The sequence below is a fragment of the Manis javanica genome, chromosome 4, assembly GCF_040802235.1.
Source record: "Manis javanica isolate MJ-LG chromosome 4, MJ_LKY, whole genome shotgun sequence".
In the NCBI taxonomy this organism is placed as follows: Eukaryota; Metazoa; Chordata; class Mammalia; order Pholidota; family Manidae; genus Manis; species Manis javanica.
In genome coordinates, this window is record NC_133159.1 from 45,599,229 (window position 1) to 45,612,689 (window position 13,461).

Consider the following 13,461-nt stretch of genomic DNA (forward strand, 5'->3'; position numbering starts at 1 on the left):
TTAGCAGGCACATGACTCCAGGGCCACATGGCTTCTGGGGCAGCCCGGACAGATCTCGGAGTTAATGAGCAACAAATTATGTATTTTCTCTATCCCCCTGCACAGAGGGGTCGAGGAGTCGACAACACAGCCATAAATCATCATTATGAACCAGCCGGACTTGGCTTCTTGTAATCCTAACTCTTAAAAGACCATTTAATGAAATTCGGGCTGTGAAAGGCAGCCCAAATGCCTCACCTCTGCAGAAGAGGCAAAGGCTTAAATTGTTCTCCGACACGTTACACACCTAACTCCAGAGTTGCAGATTTACAGCTTTCGGACTTTATTCATTACTCCCAGTGTTTTTATTCCTGGGTAACAAAATAAGCTCTTCCCTCCTCTTCCCTCTCCCCCTGCAAAGAGCCCTCATTTCTGCTTCAGTCAGCAAGGTTGTGATATGTAAATTTCACTGCTGAAGAAAAATGCCTTCCACGTTGATCACTTTCTTTAACAGAGAGCAACAGACTCTGGGGGTGATGGCAGGCTGCCAGGCAAGAAGAGAATTCTCCCCTACCTGCCTTTTAAAGCACTTGGCAAAGAATCTGGAAACTAATAAAGTGGGAAAGCATTGCAGTTAAGCTATGAGAGGACAGAAGCCGGTCGGTCAATCCTTGCCTGGGAGCAGCTGCAGTTTGGAGGGAGGTTGTCCCCAACTCTAACACATCTCCTCTTCCTGTCTTTTCTGGCATAAATGAGCACAAATTCCCACATATTCACAAAAACACTAAACTGTTCCAGGGAGGAAATATGGAGAAACATTAAGATAGACTTTCTGGAAAGGAGAGAGCACAGTGTGGTGAAAGACTCTACAGCCAGAAATACCTCAGTCTGAACCCACCTAAGGCAAGTGACTTTACCTCTCTGGGCTGAGGTCTCCTCATCTATAAAATAATATCAACAATATCTACCTGGTAAGCTACCAGGGGATTCAGCGTGATTTGTCAAGTGCCTGGCATCCAACAGAAAAACCCTCCCAAAGTATTTTTTGTCTCCTTCTCTTGCAGAAGGGGAAACAAATTAACAAATACTCTTTGAAAATATCTTTCCCAAGATACTTCCAAGAGCTCCTTGGAAAAGAACATTCCCAGCTGAAGAGTTTGGAAGTTCCACCCTTCCAGGGTAGAACCAAAAAATAAAAATACATGTAGGGCTATGTTTGCCTTGCCCATTTTATCTAGGCTGCCTCTTTCAGGGGAACAAAGCAGAAGGGAAGTCTAAACCCCAAGGCAGCCAGGGCTGCCCCACTGTGTTGCTTATGTCATATGTAACATTCCACTTAAAAATTATCCCAAGGAAAGTAAGATTTTGAACATAGTGTCCCAACAATCCCTCTTCTAGAGACTGAGAACATCTTATCCCCCTGCTGAGTTTGAAGGACAAAGTTCCCTAAACGTATTCTGATCTGCTTGAATAATAATATTTGCATAGCACTTCACGAAGCATTTTTATATTACTGTGTTACTTGCTTCTCACAACATCCTAGGAATCAACAAATTATTGTCAACGCCTTATAAATGAGTATACTGAAAGCCAGAGAGTCCAGTGAATGGCCCTTGCGGAAGCAACACATAGGCAGGGCCATTGCTGCAACCTGGGCCCCCTCGTTCTAGTCCCTGTGTTCCAATGGCATCAGGAGCATGGCTTTCTCCTAGGCCTAGCAGGCAGCAGCACCTGTGTTTCCAAAGATAGTTGTTCACTGAGCACCTGGTAAGGTCATGTAATCTTGCACATCTAAGTCCCCATCAGCCACAGGGTGCCATGCTGTTTCACATCTCAGTTACATGCATTTATGAACTTCTTTCAGTCCGGAAGAGATTCATTCAACAAACATGTAATGATGAAGAATAATGAAGAGAGAGTTATCTTTCTCAGTCCCCAAGAAAGGAAAAATGTAACACACCTCCGTCCTACTTCTAAGGATGGAGACAGAAATGCAGCTGTCTTTTCTCTGAAGCTCAATGTTCCACCTACTACCATAAAATGCAGTATCTTTAGTGACCAGAAATAACTGCTGAGAAATTTAATCTTCAATTCTTCTTCCACTTGGTTGTCTTCAGCCTCTTGGCCTGAGATCCACACCTCACAGACTGGGAGAGGCAATGAGGACACAGATCTGTCCGAAGCCACCAGCCAAGTGTCTGGGCTCTATGGAAAAGTCAAAATACCAATATCTAGAATATGGACAGCAAAGAGGCCAGATAGAGGGCATAGGAACCATTCATGGTTGAAATCAGCAGTGGCTGCCCTATGCCCAAAGCTTTATGAAGACAGTGTGAAGCATGAAACATTGTTTACCCAAAAGTCAGGGACTCAAAATCATGGGACTCCTTGGGGACTAGTTCTGCCTGCCCATGCAAGGGTCTCCTGACTGCTTTTTCTGTACCATTTCCTATTGCCCATCTCCTACCCCTTTTGGATACTGAATTTCCTAAATCTCCTTAATATCATATCACTGTTTTTCTTTCTATTTTATCAACACTCTTTCTTCTTCCTGTGGCTCCCCTCCTGGATTCTACCAGACAAAATAGGCCTTCCTAGGGTTCTATCCTTGCCTTTCTGCTGTGATGCTGTGATCGTGGCTGCTTCCATAGCTTCAATTAGTACCTCTATGAAGACGATCTCCAAACGGGCATCTTCCTCTTTCTCTCTCTCCAGCTTACGCATTACCCGTCAGGCCTGTACCAACCTTTTGCCAAATCTCCCAACTAGTTATCAAACTGATGTCATTAGCATGTCAATCTAATCAAGTCTAAGATCACATTCATTCCAACTTCTGCCCCAAAATCTCACTTTTCTTCCCTCCATTTCTGCACAAGATGCCATCAAACGTGTAACTGTAAGGATGTAAAATCTTAAGACTCCTCCCTCTCCTTAATCCCACTGTCATCAAATTTTGGTTGTCTTTCTTTTGCCAGGTGTCTCAGATTCATCTTTTTCTCTCTTCTTGCACTGGCACCACTGTTGTTCAGGCCTCTTGCTTACCTTGGTTGGAAGACTGACCGAGCTAGGTTCAAAGGGCTTCACCAAACTCTAAGCAGTTAATTGGAGTACAGATTCTTCAGCATTCAAGACACTCTACAATCCTGCTGTAATCTTCTCCTAGCTTATCTTTGCCCACTCCCTTACAGTCCATTTCTCCAAACAATCTGCTCTTCATTTCCTGAAGACCACTGTCTGGGCTGGCATTTGTACCAGGGGACACCACCCCTGAAGCTGTCCCCTCTGCCTGGAATGTCAGGTTCTCTCATCAAAGTCCCACCCATCCTCCAAAGTAGAGGTCAAATGCCAACTCATGTCCCGGGTTACAGTTTTAGCTCTTATTCTCATGCATCTTGGACAACTGCACTACACAACTCTTTTCCTGAGGTGTATATAAACAGAGGTGACGGCAGCACCAAGAGCTCAAGGGCTGTGGGAACACTTAGTACCCATGCTCAGTGAACAGTGACGACGCTGATGAAGTCCTCACCAGGGAAAATCACCTGCAGTGATCTTCTTCTGACGTCCTACAGCTCTTTACTTACACCTCAGACCATCTACAGCATCTGGCCTGTTTTGTCCTTGAAACTCTCACCACCCTGCCCTGCCCTACACGTGGTTCCCTGACCAATCCTTCGGTCTCCTTGAGGGTCCAGCAGTGTAGACAGTCTTACACTTGCCCTGCTTCCCCTTTAGGCAGTAAGCTCTGAGAGCAGTATCTGTGTCTTACACATCAGCTTCTAGAACCAAGTGCCTACTACCATGCCTGTTATGAGGGAGGTCTCACCAAGCATCTGCCACAGCAGGTTGTCACCTCCTGTCTGCGTGTATAAGCTGCTTCACACAAACACTATGCATACTGTGGCTCTTACGCCCTCACAAGCCCAGTGGCCTAGATGTTATATTTCCTCCGTATGTTGAGCTCTTCAGTTCCAGGACCTAAAAGCATTTATAACTCACTAAATAAAGAACACTCTACATAACACACCTAGAACAGAGTGGACCTTCAGTAAATGTCATCTCAAACATTGGGCTTTGCAGGCAGACAGACCTGGGTTTTAATTCCACTCCCCCCCACCACTCACTAGGGTAGAGTAACCTCACACTAATCATGGCCCTCTTTTAAGCCTCTGGACCCTCCCTCATTTGTAAAGCAGGGTAAATAATACCTACCTGATGTAACCGTTGAAGATTTAAGATGAGGCATATGAGTTTCCAGTCCATTACATAGCTTGTAACTGTTACCCTATGGCCTTAACACACATTGACTCACACAGCAGGGATTTCTCAGCCTCTAAGCATTCTCACTTAAAATGGAGCATATGTCACCTGCATATTAGATATATTTTTCAAATAGTCATAAAAACCTAAGTTAATGACTTACATATATAACTAAGGAAGAGTTCCTACAGCTCCCACTTCTTCCAGGGCGGGCGTGAGAATGTGCTTGATGGGCAAAGGGAACAAGCTAAATCCTAATCTCAATGCCTGTGTCTGTTGATCTTCGTTAAATCGCAAAAGAGATGCCCCCACCCACTGGCCCCCAGGGATTAAGAAGGTCTCAGAAGAACACTGTAGCCATTGGATCAGAGGAAGACACAGTTGAAGGATTAATGTGGCCACTCTCTGTTGGTGGTCTTGGTAATTGCACCAATGCAGTGGATTGTAAACTGGGGGACTGGGTCTCCCACTAAGGCACTGCTGGGCTGGCCCTGTCTTTTACTTTTTTCAGATTTGGAAACCCGACTAACCTTTAATGAGCAGGCAATCTCGGGGAACCTTGTTTTCTTGGCAGGGCTGTCTCAGATAAAGGGAGATGGGGGGTGGGGAGGAAGTAATGAAGTCCAGATGTGGGCAAACTGAAGCCTGATCCTGAATAAACAAGTCTTGGAGGTGTTAAGCTCTTCTTCTTGTCTCTCCAGCAAGAAATTTGCATGTGGTACGCAGCCTGCTCCCATTGTGCATCATCCATATTAAAGTTTTAGAGAAGCAAATAGGCCAGTTTTCCCTGCTCGATGGATCCCCTTACATCTTTTGGCCTAATGCTCTGATTTTCTGCCCAAAATGTATTTGGCCTCCACTGAGGCTTTTACAGACAAACTGAGCACCCAAATCTGTGCCTTGCAACTAGCAAATCCAATCAGACCAGCCCCCACCCTGACTGAGGCTACCAGGGTAACCAGGAAATAGACAAGCAAACGGACATGGAAGTTCCGCACAGTAACTGTAAAGACACCTTTGGAAGATGGAGGAGGAGACAGCCAAGGAATGTTTCCTGGAAAGAGATGTCTGCTCCGTGTTTGTTTGGTACCTACCACGTGTAAGAGGGAAAGAGCTGGCCTCTGCCTTCTTTTCTTGTAGTTAATTGTAGGAGCCTTGCAGGAACCTATTATCTAGCTGGAGAGACAAGACCCAGACACAAATTGTATTACAAGGCAGTATGTGCGGAAGGTGCTGTTTGTCTGCTTGAGAGGGCGCAGCTTCTGGCAGTTCAGTGACAAGAGACAGCATGCAACTAGTTGGGCTGACGTTCACCCCTGGGTCCCCAGCACCTGCTACACCAAAGGTGCTTGGTAAGTAAGTGCGCAAGAGAGGCAAGCTTCAGAAGCAGTAGTGGTATCATTCTTTTTTAAAGAAACAGCTTTGCGTCAGAACCAGAGGACTCCTGGTCTGGCCCTGCCACTAATTAGTTACGGGAAAGTCACTTAATATCCTTGAGCTCCCATTGCCTTAGCTGTAATAATCAACCTCCCAGGATCACTACCAGGTGCAAATAAGAACGCTTTGTGCATAAAGGCCACTTTATAAGCTATATGACACTGAAGGAAGGAAAAGGATGATTCTCCAAAATAACACACATGATGTCACTGGATTTGACCACCAGAACAAGCCTATGGAGTTGGTGAACTATTGTTACCAGTTTATAGAAAAGGAAGATACAGCTCTTTTCTAAGGGGTCAATGGCTTGTCTGAGTTTAAAGGACAAGCAACAGAATGAATAAGCTCAGAAGTTAGGACACGAACCTAAGTCAGATGATGCTAAAGTCTGAGCTTTTTCTCTAGTAGGAATAATATTCTAAATCATATTCAGTGGGATCTGAGAGGGAAAGTAGCATTTTGATGGCCAAAGAAGACGGGGATTCACCCATGACTCATCCGAGCTTCAACTCCTAGATATTAATAATCTATATAAACCCCTTTCAGGGTCTGACCAAGGCAAACACAGAGTCCATGTTTATTTAAAAAGAATACTGAGCATTTTTTCTGTATTAAAATCTTTGCTCATAATACTCTTCATAGTATAGTGCAAAGCTAACTCAGAGGAGGCTAGATAGGAGATGATATTTACTGCTTTTGCTCCTAATCTCACTGCTGCTAGAGTCATTAAGCCTTTACAAGGCAGGGATAGGATCCATTGCTTTGTGGATTTGGAAGGAATTCCTATTATGCTATAATTCCAGAATCTGAGATACATCTGAAAAAGAGGTCAAAATGACTAGATTTTTCCGTATCTCTTGCCATAGAAAGGTGTCTGCTTTCCCTGTAACTTCTGATGCACTACACAATTTGCATCCCTAAACCAAACTCTAAACTCCACTGGCATTCCATTCTGTTGTGAGGCTACTCAAACTGTAGCAAGGGCATCCAAATCAGTCAAGGTCTCTCTTGTTGTTTTAAACAAACCTGACATCGGCAGGGGAGGGTCTGGGCAGCAAGTAGCAGAATGATTAGATTTCCAGCTCTGGGTCCTCTCCACCTTCCCTGTCATTCACACCCTCTGATCAGAAGCAGATCCTGGATGGAGCCAGCTAGGCTCTAGGACCAGTCCTGATCAGAAGGTGGGAAACATGTCATTGTTGTTCTTGTTTAATTTCAACTTTATAGCTTTTCCAGAATGGAGCATATTCAAGTGAATTACTCAGTTTTCCTCTGAGGTCTTTGCTTTGCCTATTGCCACAGCATTCTGGCAGGTAAGCAGGCAAACAGATCTCATTAAGAGGCCACATCTCCTACATGCCTCTGGCTGAAATGTAGGGGCAGCTGGATCAGGGGTCGAAGTCCTCTTGCAAAGCTCACTGGAATGAGTCAAGAGACCTGAGTTCTAATTAATTAACTACAAGTAAAGAGCAGGAGACAGGATGAGATCAAAGGCTGGAGCTCCTTTCCTGGTTCGATTTCTATTAGACATAAGATCTTGGCTAATTCTCTTTACCACTTTCTGACTCTATTTACTCATTTATAATAAAAATAGCTAACATTTATTGCGTATGTTGTAGTTGCCAAGAACTGAGTTACTTTACATACATTAGCTCCTTTAATTCTGAAAACCTAATTAAGTAGACATATTATCTCCATTTAAAGATGAGCCTACTGAGGCTTAATGAGGATCATTAACTTACTACCTGTTCCACAGCAGAGGAGCTCAGAAATGAGCCAGAGGCTCAGAAATGAACCACACCTTATGCCTTTAACCCCAAGTGAAACTGAGAACCATGAGATCACCTATTTTGGGGGTTTCCTGCAAGGGTGAAATGCTTGAACACGGTCCACAGGTTTCTATGGCACATAGTAGCACCTGACAAAGGATACCAATTATTGTGGTATTTTCTTGCCTTTTTTCAGCCCTACAGGAAAGCACTATGCAGACCTATTTGGTGACAGTGTATGGGAGGAGAAGGCAACGCTGTTGCCCTTCCTGTAACCAACATCCCAGTACACAACTGTTTCAAGGAAACCTGGGAGGCCAGGGAGCATCTTAATTAAAACATCAACATAAGGAGAGAGGCAAGCCACAGATCGTTCTTAGAAATCCTAGCTCTCCAAAGGAAGAAGGGGCTGGTCTTGGCAAACAGCAAGGAGAAAGCTGCTGACCAGGCGTTTTGCTTGAGGAAGGATGAATGGAAGAGAAGCATGAACCTCAAAGAAGCTACTTTATTTTTTGCTGTCGTTGCTTTTTATTGAAATATAGTGGGCATACAATTTTAGATTGGTTTCTGGTGTGCAACATTGTGGTTTGACAGTTATATACATTACCAAATACTCACCATGATAAGTGTAGTTACCACCTGTCATCATACAAAGATTGTGATATTATTGATTATATTCTTTATGCTGTAATTTCATGCCCATGACTAATTTATTTTATAAATGGAAGTTTGTACCTTTTTATCCCCTTTACCTATTTCGCCCACCCCTCATCCTCTCTCCTATGGAAACCACCAGTCTGTTCTTTGTGCTTATGAGTCTATTTCTATTTTATTTGTTTGTTCATTAGTTTTTTTTTCAGAATCCACATATAAGTGAAATCCTATAGTAATTGTCACAAAGAAGGTATACTTTAATACCCTATGTCCATCTATCCCACTGCTACAAAGTGCGTTCCCAGGGATGATAGCATTTGATTCTTACAGTAATCCCCATGAATGGATTCAAACACCACTCTCATTTTACAGATGAGGAAAATGAGGGCTAGAGAAACCACTGATTCACCTGAATCACGTAGCCTGGGAGTGCCAAGGCCTCTGAAGAGACTCTCTCTCCACTGCACTGTGTCTGGGAGCGGCCTGCTAGGCAAGCTGGATTAGTTGCATGTAGAGACAGCAAAGAGCGCATGACATCCCTGTCTGTCCTCTTCTTATCTTAACCACTCCTGGGTACAGTTGGCTTCCTAAGATCATTCCATTCACTGATCATCCTACTTCATTCTACTGTCAAAACACCTGTTCAAACCTTATTACAAGATACCGTACAATCATTTGACTTCCCTTACAAATATCTTTTCCAGGAAAAACCACTCTTCCTACAGAACTCAACCCCATACTGTCAATTTAGAGCAAGTGGTAAAATTAGATTTTACATTTCTCAGCTTCTGAACACAATGATCCTTAGTCCACCTTTAAGAAACTAGTACAGTTGCCAAATGGACTGTTTTACTTTTAAAGGTTAGAAAGAATTCTACGAGCCTCCCTTCCCCCTCCCCAATTTCAAACTGTTGACTGTGTGCCTGGTTTATGATGTTATTAAAAAACAAAGAGGGGTCTCAAAGTTTACAACCAACCCCCAGAGTGGGGCAGTCAAAAGAAACACTTCCTGAAAATGTGGCTCATGTGTCATCAGTGGCTTATTATTTGATCGAAAGTAGGCAAAAGTAGTGAACTGCCTATCCCCTGAGCAGTTCATTTGGATAGGATAGGTAACCCCCTATCTGAAATCTGAAATCAAGCCTGCAAGGTGGAGAGAGGACTTTGAAATAAGCCAGGCATAGGCTTGAATCCCAATTTTTACTTAGTGTAGACTTAGAGCAGATCATTTACCCTTTGAGTCTCTGCATTTTCATTTATATAATGGGGATACTAGCACTCATTTCACATGTAGTGTTTGTTCTTAAGGGTAACTTCTTTCCTTTTTGACTTATTAATACAGGCCAAAGATAAGCTTCCAAACTACGGCTAATACAAAAATGACTCAAAAATCTGAAAACATATGATACTGGTGAACAGGAGGCCTGTCCTGTTCACCCACATGGCTGGGGTTCAAGAGCAAAGAACAAAGTTAGAGAACACTGGAGGTATGAAACGGACAGCTGTGAAAATGTATGACATACAAATTATAGGACTGGATATTGTATATTACGCTCTGTCTCCCCTGCCCCAAATTCACACATCTAAAACCAGGGGATGACCTTACATGTAAAGGCCAGGTGGACCAGACCCCAATTTTCATCAGGCCATCATTGCTCAAAATAATTCTGGACCTTAACACAGTTGATGGCACATTTTTGCATCCTCAATGAGGACTTCATTCTTTAAGAGGATATCGGGATAGGAGTCTCCAGCTTACACTTGCATATGAGTAACCTGCTCAGCAATGAGGAATTTTGCAAATTATTTCAATATTTCATGATCTTTTATTCCCCAGGGCAAGGCTGTGAAGCAAGATTGTCATCCCTGGCTATGAAGGTGTGCAGCTTGTCGGTGGGATGCCCAGTCTGGAAGCGAGGTCTCTAGATTCCACGTCCCACTATATTTTCACAGTGACACCACAGCCCCTGAATGAGAGAACTAAATAATATGCCAGAGAACACACGTGTGGCACCATCACTGTTACAGCAGCACAGCGATGACATGGAAGGGATACAGAAGTTGCCTGATATCTGACACAGCATCTGCCCCCTCCTCTGGGGCTCAGCTTTAGAGCCCAGTGGCTCGGCAGTCTCTGGGGTAAGGGACAGGCAGATGTAAATCCCAACTCTACCATGCATTAACCACACAACCTTGGGCAAATTATTTTTACTCTATTGACCTCAGTTTCTCTTAATTTGTAGAAGAAAGATAAGAACAGTATCTAGACTTCACTGGATTGTTGGGAGGATAATGCATGCAAAGTATTTCGGAAGGGCACTTAGCATACTTTCTAATGCTTTTAGGACACATGTATATGTAGTGTTCAAAATACTTTTAGTAATAGTATTAACTACATGAAATAAATAGTAGTAATCAAATGAAATTCCCTTAGATCTGCCCAGCCTGAGCTGACACAGAGGGAGTCCGATGGTGGGCCGCGACGGCCCGGGAGCTTACCGCGAGGATGGCGATGACGATCCCCACGGCGCAGAGCACCGCATCGTTTATCGTCTCACCCGTTTTCAGAGGATACTTGATGCTCTCGTCGTTGCAGTAAAACCCCCGGTGGTAAGGCTTGATGGTGCTTGTCTCAATGATGAGGAAGGGCAGACCAGCTGGAGAGATGGAACCACCACGTACACCAGGAAGAAACAAGAAAGGGGAAACATCAGTGCCAAGAGGCCAAAGAAGAACGACTTACAGCAAAGACCCAGTCACAACATGGACAGGAAAATGAATTCCCTGCATTTACAATCATCTGCAACCTATAGGAAGCTTTCACTACTGCAGCCCCTCTCCCCCTCCATCACCCTCTTGTCTTCTCCTAGGTCTTAACCGTTTCTGGTACAGGGGCTCACCGGCTCACCCCAAGGCTGTGCTACATGGAGCATGAAGACCTTGGAGTCACATAATCTGAATTTGAATCCCAGATCCACCACTTCCTAGCAATGTGACCTCTGGTTCTCATACTGCCTTCCAGAGCCTCAGTTTCCCCATAAACAAGTTATGGTGATAACTAAAGGAGAACAGAGCACATAAAATTCTCAGCACAGTGCCTGGCATGTTGTAGCTGCTCCATGATGCCATTTTCAGTTTTTTCTTTCACTGTTCAAAGAGTCACTGACAAGATGGAGTAGAGCTGAGCTGGACCCTGCTCCTGTGGACCTGGAGGGGAGCCCAAGGGCACCCGGGAAGGCCAAGCCATGCTCACAGCTGCTGCTGGTTTATCGGTGGCCAGCTCAAATGCCATTCCCTTAAAGGTCATGGCAAATGGATTCCATCACCTGCCAAGAAAGTCCCTCATAATCCTGAAGTAGAAGGTGACGCCTTACAAGATCTCCTGCCTGCTCACTGCACCAGCCTCCAAGTCGGTCTTCTGGCCTTTACTGCCTTTTACATGTATCTACCCATTTACTTCCTGACCGTGAGCATGTCATGACCTTGCTAACGTGTCTTCAATGGCTCCCCAATGCACAGGACAAGATACGGTCTCCAAGTATGACCTCTGGAGGGCCCCACGACCTGAACCTCACCTCTCCAGACTCAGAGCCTGCTGCCTCCACCTTGATGTGCCCCCACCTTGATGCACCCCCCAGAAAAACAGCACACAGAGACTCTGTCTCTGTTCATGCTCTCTTCTTAGACTTGAAGACCTCTTCCTCCCCTCCCACCCAAGTCCAGTGCTAAGCCCCAATGCCACCTTACAAAATAAATGGTGAGCCACTGAATGTTAGGACTAGGGAAGACCACATCTCATTAATGACAACAATCTTCACTGACGTACATCATGTGTAGAGTACTTTACATCCATTTTTGCAGTGAATCTGCCAACAGCCCTAAGAGGTCATGTTAAATCATTTAAGCACCACTATTGCTCACCTGCAAGGGAAGAGAACAGACTCAGATTATTTAGCTCAGTCTTGTAGTCCACCCCAAAATGCCTGAATCCCTAACTTAACTTTGCAAATTCATTTTGTCCAAATGTGAATTTCATTAGCTGAAAAATCCCAAGATAAGAGGTTGCTCAAAAGATAAAATTCCATTTCCATGTTTTTCAAAAAGAATTAAATTCACATCACATTGCTCAGAGGCCCAGACTGCCTCTTAAAAAAAATGTAGCATGAACGCTACAATTTTTCAATTACTTTGGTCCAGACCAGCAGCGATAAAAATGCTCACTTTCTAAAAAGTGTATTTATGTATCACTGTGCATACACACATGGATTTATTTGGTTTTATTCTTTGGATTTATTTGAATTCTACAGCTATTTATTTTGTGACCCCTAACTGCTTCCTGCTAGAACAACAATTTATTTTATCAAATTCATACTGGTGCTTTGAAAAGAAAGAACAGCAACACACCACAGCATTGTGCCTGACCTTCTTAACATAAACACAGAGGGGCCCTCAAAGGCAATAACCATTAGCTCTTGCAGCTGCCTCTGCAATGGAGTAAAGGGGACGAAGGGAGGCAGTGGATAAATGTTCTGACTTCGAAATGGCCAGAGCACTTAGCTGATCTTTTGGGGCTGGGGGAACCAAGAGAAAAAAGATATCAAATGGGCTTGAACCATCTTCATTCCACTGCTTAAATATTTTCAGATGTGGCCAATTTGGCTATGAAAAGTAGTCGAGAAGCCAGCAGTATGATATTAATAGTCCGCTTTTAAAGTTCCACACATCGTGATAAAAATGTTCAGCTTCACGTCCCAGCCTGGCTGCAGCCTCTGTGGTGCCTAGGAGCCAAAGTGTTGCTAATAAACCCAGGAAGGGAACAGACCCTGGGTTCCTTACGTTTGTGCTACACTCTTAGGCCCCCAGCTTCCATTTTTAATAGTGTTCACATGATAGGCCTGTAAAACATATGTTTTTAAGGACAATAAAACACGTATAAAAGAGCTGTGGAGTTAGACAGAACTGGGCTAATGATCCTGACTCTGCTCCCTACCACGTGAGCCATTTATTTCACATCTCCAAAAGCCCCTTCTCATTTGTTCCATGGGAAGAATGAAATCTAGCTTTGTGAGTGCTGACGGTAAGTTAATATATGAATTCATTCATTTACTCAACAAATATTTACTGAGCTTCAATTAATTTATTACTATCATAGGTGCTTCCTTCTCAGTTTTAACTGACTCACTTACTTTAGAAAGCACCCAAGGGTCAGATCATCTGAATATTTATTGAGTCTGAACTATGCATACTAAGTACAGAAGGTGATATAAACTCTGCCCTGGGGGAGCTTACAGTTTAGTAGGGGAAGGCACATATAATGGAATAAAATCAGGTCAGGAAGTTGTTTTAGTTGGAAGAAACCAGG

At 43.8% G+C, this 13,461-nt stretch overlaps 1 protein-coding gene across 1 annotated transcript in view; it reads right to left on the bottom strand.

The window, feature by feature from the left end:
- Positions 1 to 13,461, bottom strand: part of PLPP3 (phospholipid phosphatase 3) — an 81,291-nt gene that overhangs the window by 29,079 nt on the left and 38,751 nt on the right. The window contains exon 2 of the mRNA XM_037021754.2: positions 10,599 to 10,756. Coding sequence (XP_036877649.1) covers positions 10,599 to 10,756 — 158 coding nt within the window. The remainder of the gene's footprint in view (positions 1 to 10,598; positions 10,757 to 13,461) is intronic.